Here is a 12,329-nt window from a genome sequence, read left to right on the forward strand (position 1 = left end):
CACAGTACCCAAGCGAACTTTTGGTCTTTTATGATCCGCCACGAATACTGCGATCAAAAGGTGCAGGCTATTTGTTGTTATCTCGAATACTGAAGGCTACAGAAGGGGGAAGAGCTTTCTCTTACAAAGCCCCACAGTTATGGATCAGACTTCCAACTAGTGTTTGGGACTCAGAGACAGTCTCGGTCTAACAAAATATGTTTAGTCAAGCTTTTTGTGAACGTTTTTTTTTTTTTTTTAGGTAAAGGAGCAGCTCTTGAGGGCTCATAAGCATGGAGTGTTGTAGTGAACTGGGATTAGAACTGGGGGGGTTATAGTGGGGTGGCTGGCTGCCTTATGTCCCAGGGAGCGCTCATGTCTGTGATACCTTCTGGTTCTCCCTTTAGTTGCTGTCATAGCTAGTCTTGCCAGAGTCTCTGCTTGCACTCACGCAAAGTACATTGTCCTTAACCAATATGGGACAATAACCATACCTAATAATCTCTCCCTCTCTTTCCATCTCTCCCCCTCTCTCCTTCTGTCAAGCTACACATGATACTCCTGAGATAACAGTGATCCTGACCGCTTCTGCTCTCTGGACCTGCCTGATCCATCCTGATGCCCTACCTCTGGTTGGAGTTCTTGTCAGCTGGAAGTTAAGTGCTACTGCTGAGGGATGGCCCCACTTGGTGCAGCCTGGAGGTCACTGGGATTGCTGAGGATGGTACCACTTAAAAACCATAAAGATGGATTTGGACCTCAATTCATGTGAACGGTTATGTTATGATGGCCAGGACATCAATTGCTATGATAGCTTTAAGACTGTAATTACCAGAAACATTTTTGCACTCGAGCCTCCATCATTGAACAGTGGAGAAGTTCAACAACACAGATGTCATGTAAAAACTGTAATGAATTTTCCCGGTTACACAACTGCACTATTTGACCATGTAGTATTAGCACATTTATAGAACGGACTTATTTATAATAGTATTATCCGGTGTCACCCAGAAGAGGACGGGTTCCCTTTCGAGTCTGGTACCTCTCAAGGTTTCTTCCTCATATCGTCTCAGAGTTTTTCCTCACCGCCGCCGCCTCTGGAACGCCTCATTAGGAACAAATTCATACATGTTAAATTTCTATTCTGAATTGATATATTTCTGTAAAGCTGCTTTGGGACAATGTCCACTGTTAAAAACACCATACAAATAAAACTGAATTGAGAAAGGAAGAATCTACTCATGATCCAAAACATACAAGTTCATCGGTCAAGCACAATGGAGGTAGTGTCATAGCTTGAGCTTCCATGGCTCCTTCTGGAACAGGCTCACCTAATGTTTATTGATTTACGTAACCCCATGATGGTAGAAGCAGAATGAATTCAGAAGTCTACAGAAACATCTGATTGGGAGGAACTCCAAGACAATAACCCAAAACACACTTCCAACACAATGCGACAGTTTGTTGAGGTCAGTGGGTCTCCAGGTTGATGTCGCGATTGCAAGCAAAGAGATGTGCAACCAAATATTAAAAGGTGCAATTTACGTTAAGACCATCTGTTCCAATACTTCTACTCACTGAAGGGGGGGGGGGGGGTTCATAAACATGGGAGCAAACTTGGTGTTCGTGTGGTGCTACGTAACATGTTTACACCATTTATTCACTCATCGTTAGTAACTGCTTTGTCCTGGATTTGCATCACTGAGGTTTGAATTATTAATTTGTCAATGTTTTGAGAAACGGAACCAACCAATGTCTATAGAAAATATCGCAAGCAGATACAAACAAAATGAATTGCAGGAGTGGGTTAGATTGGTCAAATTTTATGCACAAGCAGGTAAGAAGTGTGCTCGTGAGCTGGATGTTTTTTTTGCACCATTCCGTGTAACCGCAATACTCAAACCAACCCGTCTGTCACAAACAACCATGCCACAGTCAAAGTCACTGAGATCACATTTTTCCTCCATTTTGAGGTTTGATGTGAATATTAACTTACATTCTAACCTTTACCTGCCTGATTTGATGCGTTGCACTGCTGTCACATGATTGGCTAATTTGGATAACTGCATGAATGAGCAAGTGTATCTAATGTGCAATTATTTAATGGTTTACTTCACACCAGCTCTGTGTTCTCTGTGCTTTCTACGCATACCTATAAAAAGTTTATTTACTTACATAAAAAGCATTATGTATGTGCATTTTGCATAGTATTTCAAACAATTATTTATACACTACCGAAATTATGCTAAATATACAAAACTATTTTGTCTGAAAACTATTTCTCAACTCTGTTCAATGCTGACCGCCCAACAGATGTCATGTAAACTATTCATTCATTATTCAGGATTTATTTCCCCTCCACAATATAAATTATTCACAATAACATTTTTTCAAAGCAACGAAAAGACAACTGTTTTAACGATCACGATCACTTTCAATGTAAACATCTTCCTTTTGTAGTGTCCGTCGCCTTACATTTTTAAGAGTCTTGAAGGTCCCCCCCCAAGAGCTTTAAGAGGCAGCTTGTTCGTGTCAGTCATGGACATGTTCCACTAGAACTTTGTGTAAAACAAACATAAGGCCACCTCTCCAGTACAGCGATGAGACACGTACTGAAATAGAACGTGCTTATTCTCAATATATCAGTGGTCACCAACCCTCTTCCTTGAGATCTACCTTACTGCAGGTTTCATCTCCAACCAAAATCTAAACACCTGTTTTAGTTGATCAAGAACTTCTTAAGGCGATGATTAAATGGTCATGTGGACACGATTATGGTTGGCGCTAAAAGTCTTCAGGAAGTTAGATCCCCAGGAACAGGGTTGGTGAGCACGGCAGTATACAAACATTGACCAGAACATACCAAAATCGCATACTGCCCAGTTGTCCACGTCAATGTGAGTGTAAATTGAGTATAAATTTACATGAACTTACTTGGATGTGCTCCTTGATTTGAAAACATTTACCATTGTGCATGAAAGTTGGCCTGTTTTTCCATTTCATACTCCCACTCATTCACATGCAGTGACGCATTCATTGTTTCACCTGCTTGCCCTTGTTTTTCCAAGTGATTGACATCCCTGCGTCATATTCATTATAGCAGACGATTGTGACAACTTTGATCATGTGACATCACCACTAGTCTACCTTTCATTTCATGCCAACAGGCTCCTAACTGGTTTTAAAGACACAATAGCAAGCTGGGTAGCTTATTGTGTGGGTCAAACCTGTAAGAACTATGTTAAGTGAAAAGAAAAGCTAGTGTTAATGTCAAGTCAGGATTCCAGCCCCTAATCAGGTTTAACTCGGCAACTTCACGACATGCACGTCTTCTTTATTCAGTAGGACCAAAACAAGATCATTCATATTCTGCCATGTCCTGAAAGTCATTATGTCTATGACGTAAATTAGAGCTGATGAAGGTATGGAAAGGGGCCAAGATGTGTTAGTCATAGTTAAAAGCTACGAAAACGCTCACAAACTACCGAAGCCGTCTTATTATGATGAGACGCCTACTGCTTCGTTTTCTCTACGTTATAGAAAGTACATACTTACAATGTTTTTAAATGACAGACAATGAAATATGTACTTGTAGAAACATTATTTCAAATGTTAGGTACTCATTTGATATTTTCAAGAAAATGTTCTTCCTTTGAAACTTGATCTGTGCAGTTAAATAGAAAAAAATATATATCTATGCTGAGAATTTAAATATGGTTTGGTTCCTGTACTCACTATCTGATCAGAATATACAAAGCAAACCTTACAAAAAAAAAAAAAATAGTTACACCTTTGAGTCTTCAAAATGCTGTGACGCAAATCGTACTGTGGTAAACCACAAAATGTGCTGCAAGTGCCTAATAGCATGAAGACTGCTCACAATCACCTGCCACTGCAGCCACGAAATAAACTTATCAGAATATACACTACCAGTCAAAACATTTTGAACACCCTAGATCAGGGAAATTAAAGAGAAAGTTACTGAATTACAAAGTGTTACCTTTTAGCACTTAACCAATAGTGATTATAATGACTTCGAAGACTTGAAAAAGAGAATAAAAACCACACACACTTCTCTGTCCAAATGTCTTTAAACATTTTTGTTTTTTTCTCATCTTTCATCTTTTCCCCCCCCAGCTTTTCTTTTGAACAAACCACTTCACTAAATCAGACCAGAGAGGAAAAATTCAGTAGCTGTACAGAACTTTCTGTTAAGTTTTAGCTGATTTTCTTTTTGATCAAGGTTTCTTTATTAACATTTTTCAAATTAAACATACAACACCAACCAAACAGACAGAACAACCCCCCCCCCCCGTGCCAGACATAGAACATACATATTACAGATTATAAAGCCAGACCACCATAGAAGAGAGCAAAAGAAAGAAAATTATAGACAATGATCACATAATACTGTCAGCATCCACATCTCTGACAAAGAGCAGAAAAGGTTGCCAGATTCTGTAAAATTTCCCAGTCAAGTTTTAGCTGCTTTTCTAATGAGCTATAACAAATAGAAGTCAAGAAATGTTTCTTATTAAATATTGAGTAAATCAAGGGATTTTCTTTTTTTTTTTTTAAATCGGAACAATATAGATCTAATCTAATCATTCAAGGCTAAACTCATTCTTCACCTACAGCACACCACATTGAGTCATTTACCTATAGATTTTAGAACACATTTACCCTCCCTATGAAGGGCACCTGCCATTAATAAAAGCACTTATTTTAAAGCGTCATTAGAACCGCAAGCAGTTAAGTTCTGCAAATATTTAGGTTTATTTAATTTGCTGTTATTTGGTATTATAAAGTTTGATCTAGAAATCCTAGCGATTAAACTGTAATAAAAACAAACCCCAGGAGTCCAAAAAAAAAACAAACAAACAAACAAAAACTTACGACTGGCAGCGTGCACCAACACAATCACTGACTATCAAAGCAGCTCGTATGAATAAAGCATCGACTTGTTGAGTGATACTGAATAGGCCGTGTTCGGTTTAAACACGCCGGCACGCTGAGCTCAGATAAAACAATGTATTGACGATAACGCGATATGATTAAATCCAGTTCGATTACTGCTCACATATGAGCCCCACTTGTTGTACTGCAACAGAACTAAAACATCCATGAAGAAAGAAAGAAAAAAATCTTTTTGTATGGTCTGTATGTTTTTACAGTAAAGTGTGCCCTCGCTCTCTCTTTCTCTCGCCTGCTCTCTCTCAGTGATGCATATAAAATATCTGCATGAACTGCATGCCACTGAAGCGAAAAACTGCATATTAAAAAAAGGAAAAAGTAAAGCAGATTTGATAGCACACCTCCCAGTTTTATACATAAGGTCTTTTCATGTGTGATGATAATTATGTGAAGGATTTACCACTTGAAATTGGCTTAGAGGCCTATGTATGGCAAAGGAAGCACAGAGGCCTGTTATGTATATTTAAAAAAAGAAAAAAAAAAAAGAAGAGACAAAAAAAAAAGAGCTCATTCAACTTTTCACAGATGGTGAAGATTAATAAATAAATAAAATCAATCAATCCTGCACTGTGTGCACTATGAAAAGTTTGGTGCACTGAAGAGTTCCAGAAGAAATTTATTTTAGCTGGCAGCGAAACCAAAAGACAGGCCTAGTGGCAAATACGTAAACAAACCAGGTGGTGAGTGAGGTGAGTGATGTGACGCTTTTTCTGACAGATGTATAGCTTTCAAAATAGTGCTGATGGCACGTTAGATTAGGTTTCTACCAAACCAAGGGTCATGCATTTACAACTTTGGTTAAATAAATAAACAAACAAACAAAAACAAATCTCATCAGTGACACAAATGGATGGAAATCCAGTGCTCCAGTTGGAAATTTTAGTTTAAAAAAAAAAAAAAGCAGCTCTCACTAATCTAAAAACAGGAGGATTGGTGACAGCATCAGGTTCAGTCCTTACTGGGATGTCCTAACATTAAAGTTTATTTTTCTTGCCATGCTCTAGGTTGTACATCACATAGCCCGGTGTGCGCATAATATTAATGCTGATCTCATTGCAGCGAACAAGTTACACACAGTGTTAGAAGATGACTATAGTGATGGCTACATGACAGCCATGTGCCACAGGCTATTTCCATGAACTTGCATCGGAAACTTTCTAAAAACAAAAATGAAAAACGCTCGCGCCTGCTAACTTTGAGCAAAAAAAAAAAAAGTTTGCAAACAAGAAGAAAACATAAATAGATGTTTGCTCCAAACACCAAACAGCACGAGCATGTCAGGTAAGGGAGAAGATAAATAAATAACCGAAATGTACCTACTTGAGCCGAGAAAACAGTCCGCGAGCCTTCTGAAGCAGCTTGTCGAAGGCGGCCCATCTTCCATGTCGGACTGGAAAGAGCGACAGAACGGGAGAGGATGATGAGGATGAGGAGGAGGAGGAGGAGGAGGAGAAGCAAAGGAGAGGGGGAAAACGCGGCACTGAAAAGTCTTGCTGAAAGAGGCAGAGTCCGGCGGCTCATCAAGCCAAACGGAGAAGGAAGCGGACTATCCGGGTACCGCGGTGCGGTGCGGTCCGAGCCGGGGGGGGATGCCGGAAACGCCGAAAACGCCGAAAACGCCGAAGCGCGCGCGCAAGCGAGCGAGCGAAGGAGAGATACCTCGTGTCTCGTCGGACGAGCCGGAACCGCACCACAAAACTCCAGCTGATGTTAAAAAAAAAAACAAACAAAAAAAACCTCACTCACTCCACACACTCCTCCTCGCTTCCTGGGTGTCCGCGGAAGGAAGAATATAAAGAGCTCTTGGTCGCACGCCGCGAGCGGACAGACTGGCGTAGACGCAAAAGTTGTCTCCGTGTGTGTGTGTTTTCCCTGGAGTCGGGGGGCTATTGGGGGCGTGATGGGAGTAATTTCACTGGGTTGGACGGTCTTTTTTTTTTAATAGGAGCTCGCAATGAACGCGAGAACAGAACGGACACATTTCATGCTTTGCGCAAAAGGGAAGAAGAAGAAGAAAAACAACCCCAAACATCTCCAGAGTTCCTTCATCGCGTGCGTTTTCTTCCTTCTCTGTTCTGCTGCCGGTTTTGCGCTGCTTCTCTGCTAAACGGAAATCGCCCACAGCCCGATCAAACCGATATGCAGGCATTATAATGGGAGCATTCTACTGACCGACACCGCTCCGGTGAATGAATGAACACAAGGTGGCCATAAAAGCACATTCCTGCTCGCCACACCCATGTGCGCGCGATTAAACGGAGCCATAAGTAGAAGTCAAACTGTTTGCTAGTGCTGCGGCAGGCGGTCTGATGCGCTCCTTACGTCAGCACGCGTCAGTCCTCTCTCGGTCTGTGTGCGTGTGTGTGCGAGTGTGTGCGCGCGCGATCTCCGTGTTTGCAGCATTTTCTTTTATTCCTTTTCATATTTGTGCCACATCACAGCAAAACGTCTTGCACACAGAATGTACACCATGTCGTTGTGCAGTGCTACATTAAATATTAAACATGCATTAAAAATATAAATGAACAGAAGTGTCATTATTTCAGTAAATAACCTAAAAAGGTCAAATAAATAAATAAATAAATAACTAATAATAAAATACACAAAAAATCCTGACCAGATTTAAATGAATAGTCGATGTTGTATTTGTTCAACACTGCATAGAAATGATTCTGCAGTAATATTATGCTAGTACAGCTCTGCAAGTAAGGCTGGGCAATATATCAATATCATGATAAATGATTACGCACTATACTTTTCTGAGATATCGTTGGTATGGTGATGTATTTTTTTTTATAATTACAAATTAAAATGGTACTGAATGGATGCTTTTTTTTAAAAATATATATGTAATAATGCTTTAACTTAATCTTTTCTGGCTTTGTAGGCATTAAAAGAAAAGTATAATCAAACTAACTTTTGTTTATTTTACTACTGTTGGTTAGCCAAATTATACATCGTGATATGCATTGTGTATCGTGATGTGAGATGACAAAAATATCACCCAGCCCTACATGTAAGGGGGGGATAAATCGCAAATACTGAAGAAAATAAAACAGTGCAGTTTTAACATGATACCCTCCTCCTGCATTCACACCGCATGACAGTGACTTAGAATATGTGCAGTTAAGTAGCTTGTCATTGTTTTGTCTTTTAGGAAACATGCACCTCTCTTTTGTAGCTTCTGAAGGCATATACTACATGAAAAAAAAATTAAGATCTTTAAACAAAATAATTTGCACCGATCATCGTTTTTGCACCTTTTATAATAGCCGTGCACGAGTCCCTCAGTTGTCCTCAGTGTGAAAACACGGATCTCAACGTCATAGGGTTGGAAAGGGGTCAAATATGGAGAAGATGCTGGAAAAGCAAAGAATGTGCAGGACCTGGAGAATTTTTCTGAAGAACAGTGTGCAGTTTAACTGCTCAGGACAAACGAGGGACTCATGATCAACTCTCACAAAACATACAAACAGTCGTGGATCATCCAGGTAATGACGCACAGTATTAAGAATCGAGTGTATGTAAACTTTTGAGCTGGTTCATTTGTGTGAATTCAGTTATTATTGTGTCTTGTGGACTATATGTAAACAGCTGTTATGTGAAATATTCAGAAAAGTACTAAATAAAAAAACAAAACGCAATTTTTACAAACCCTCTTATTAACATTTTGCAGATTTTGCAAGGTTGTTGTAAAACTTATGACCTCAAGTGTAGGTGTATTTATTTGTAAAAATCACAGCACATTTTTTTTCCCCACAAAAAACCTAACTACTAATGAATAACCTACTAGTGAACTCCCATCCATCTTTGGTGTTAGATTATCCTACAGTTAGACTCATTGATTATTACACGGTGATGCTAAACCAGAACTCGCACACCCTGACGATGCCATCACCCTGCTTCTGCTTGCATGAGTAACTGCACTTGGTTATTTAGACACGCAGACGTTTGCCATCCAGTCCTTTGTAATTATCACGCGCGTTTGGTTTCTGTTCCACGAGACGTGTTTTTTTAAACTTTGAGGTTTACTCAAAGGATTTCCTGTGTCATTTTTTTTGACGTCCTACTGACGTCTTTCAGGCCCGCACACGGCTCACAAAACCTTAAGACGTTTCTTAAATCTGAGCAATTCATTCTCAGTGGATAAACTCGTCTAGTGCAAAAAGTGTTTTGTTAGCTAATCTACACAGAAAGGGACCCAGAAACCGTACCGCATCTGTAAAGTTGGCTGCTAACCACCTGAACCATATCTGAAGATTTATTATGTGTAACATTACAGAACTGAAACCAAGTTTCATACCATAAAGGTAACTGGGCTCAGAATACATAGGAGCAAATGTAGTATGCATGTGCATTGGCACAGGTCTTAATTTCAGCATCATGATAAAAATGCCTCTGGGATGCTGGTAAAATGATCCGTTACGAAATAAATACATAAATAAATAAAATAAATAAAGATTTATTTATGGTCACAAATGTCATATGATGCATGATTTGTGTCACAATATAGAATTTTGCTGAGGTTTTGATAACCATCTTCACTGTAGGTTCATGATGTCTGTCCAGCATTTCAACAAGTTTTAACAGCACCTCTGGGGTTGGGGGTTCAAATCCCGCCGCCGCCTTGTCTGTGAAGTTTGCATGGTCTCCCAAGTGCTTCGGCGGTTTCTTCAACCAGTCCATAGACATGCGTTGTAGGCTGATCGGCATTTCCAAATAGTCCGTAGTGTGTGAACACTTGTGCGACTGTGCCCCGCGAGGAGCTGGCACCCCGTCCAGGGTGTCCCCCGCCTTGTGCCCCCAGCTCCCTGGGATAGGTTCCAGGCTCCCCCACAACCCTGTGTAGGATAAGCCATATGGAAGATGGATGGCTGGATGGATGGTGATGTAAGATATCAGGATAGGTTTGTGCATCAATCTCACCTTGAGCTTTCCACAACTCTTTACATTCAGCTAAACGGAGGCTAAATATTTAATTTGCAAGCACACTGAAAGCACACTTTTACCCAAGTAAGTGCAATTGTATCGGAATTCCTACAAACACTACGACCGCTAGTCCCTGCCCAGACATATTAGTAGCATTTCATATGCGTCGACTTGACTCAATTCTCTCGTTCTCATTTCACACAAAACGTCTCAATGCCCACATAATAGCAGAATACTTTTCTCAAAGCGCGTTTCTGACTGAACACATATTTGGTTTCCCATAAGCCCCCAGCGAAATCAAATGATGGACAGAATTAGAATTTGCAGAAAACAGAGAGGGAAATATTTGAAATACTTTTACACGTTGCACGGAAAGGTCTAAATAATCTGATCAATTAATCAGATCAAAATTAGAGCAGTATATATGATCAATTTCAATCAGTTCACACTGTACTTCGGATTATTAAGCATGCAAGGTGTAAAACCTAAAAAAAAAAGTAATAAATCAATCTGCTTACAGTCTTTCTAATTCAGCATCTCATTGCCTTCACAATACAATATAACGACACTGTCGGCTGCAGTTTTGCTAAAAAAGAAGGAGAAGGTAATCATCATGTGTGGAGGAAGCTTCTCTATAACAAAATTATGCCACCACATGTGGGTGGGAACACACCACTGTTCAAGGACAATGCATTAAGGAAACCTAAAGCAGAAAATGTCAGCCAGGGCTTTTGTCAAATGTGACTTAAAAGAGCCATTTTATGCCATTTTTCCTCTTTTGTGTCACATCCCTCCTTCTCCTGTTATTAAGCACCCAGTGCGGAGCCTCATAATGAAGATTCGTCTGCGAGGCGGTGGTTATGATGTCATCTTCCTCTGTTTAGGCTTCGCCAAGCCATGTGTCTATTATGTCCAACAATTCTAAACATTAGCATTCGTTTCTGACCGTCAAATAAAACGGCAAAAGAGGCGTTCTAGGCGTCGAGGGCTAATCATGGATATTCATTAGCCACGAAAATATATTTTATAATGAATTCAATGACTGTGCATGAATGTAAAGCAGCTAATAAATAGCAAACAAATAGGAATATGTAGTAAGTAAGTCAAATGTGGAACATGCAATAATTAAATCAGAAAGACAAGGAAAATGGAAATACAAAAGAAATTCAATAACTGCTATTGTTGAGCAGAGCCTCATGGGTTAAAATGCAGATAACTGCTGAATCACGGATTCTTTCAGGTCCTGCTTGCCATCCAAACACATTCCCCTTTTTTTGTTAGAACTTTTTTTTTTTTGCCGAATTTTAATTAGTACCCCGTGCATGCTGCCTAGAGTGAAACAAACTACAGAGGAGACTCGACTGGGGTAGAATTAGGTCACGATGACAGCACTAAAGACCAAGCAAACCAAGTGCATTGACAGCTTCTACACCACTAAGAACTGACTACAAAATTATTCTTTATATTAATATAAAACACACACTAGCGTTGTAACAATAATCAAACTCCAACTGCATGAGTTATAATGCAATGTAGAAGGCATTCCCTCCAGAATTTGCATGATTTTTTGCATTACTTTCTACAACCGTAATATCGTGAAACACTGCAATATCCGGAGGAGCTTGCGATTTTTCTCGCCGCAAATTTTCCACAGATGCATCGTATGACATCACAAGGTGCATTCAGTCAAAGCCCTCTTTGATTCACATGCGTCAACACGAGCACAGCTAAAAAGGTCTCATTTACCAACAAATATCACTGTGAAAGATTTCAAGTAATTTACCGCAAAAAAAAAAAAAAAAAATCTGCAATTTGCATCGCAAAGTTTGAAATAGCCTCAGCAAAATTAAGCGTTTTTGGCTGCAATAAACAAACAAACAAACCAAAAAAAATATGATGCGTTTTCATTTCAGCAATAAGCAGCATTGCCTGTATATGTGCCTTAGTTGAACATTTTCAATTGATTAATTCATCATTATATAAGAACCATAACTGAAACTTGATCAGTATTTGGGTGGTCCATTCAGACTATTAGAAGCGTATAACGAAACAAAAGCTGTGCATTAGAATGCAACAAAATGAAACATTAGCTCTCTGGCCAGGTTTCCTCTGATTCTGCGGTTACATGGCGCTGTCAAAGTCAGGCTGCTCTCTGAAGCCCTAGATGTGTTATTGAATCCTGCATATTCCTCTACCAAGTAGATATCTGCAGCTGTGAACTTCGTAGCTGGCGTGGTGTTTTGTATGTAATACTCTTATTTGATACACAAACATTTCGGTCCAGCCAAGTGTTGAGTGTTTTTAACAAAAAAACCCTCTAGCCTATCCTGATCCAAGTTAAACAGGAAGATGATGAATTGTGGGCTTGAGTAACTTTAAGGGGGCTTTCACACTGGCAGATTAGTCCAAAAAACAGAGCACGTTTTGCATGAAAAACTGGTAACGTG

General features: G+C 39.7%; 1 protein-coding gene across 4 annotated transcripts in view; it reads right to left on the reverse strand.

The window, feature by feature from the left end:
- The window catches only part of pde10a (phosphodiesterase 10A), a 107,685-nt gene that overhangs the window by 68,010 nt on the left and 27,346 nt on the right, over positions 1–12,329 (reverse strand). Inside the window, exon 1 of one of the 4 annotated variants that reach the window (XM_053620467.1) lies at positions 6,270–8,259. The exons of 2 other annotated variants lie outside the window; for them this stretch is intronic. In XM_053620467.1, the coding sequence (XP_053476442.1) occupies positions 6,270–6,474 (205 nt within the window). In that variant the 5' untranslated portion in view covers positions 6,475–8,259. Of the gene's footprint in view, positions 1–6,269; positions 8,260–12,329 lie in introns of those variants that run through there. One more of the 4 variants, XM_053620468.1, reaches the window with a different exon arrangement.

Source organism: Ictalurus furcatus, chromosome 3 (genome assembly GCF_023375685.1).
Source record: "Ictalurus furcatus strain D&B chromosome 3, Billie_1.0, whole genome shotgun sequence".
NCBI lineage: Eukaryota > Metazoa > Chordata > Actinopteri > Siluriformes > Ictaluridae > Ictalurus > Ictalurus furcatus.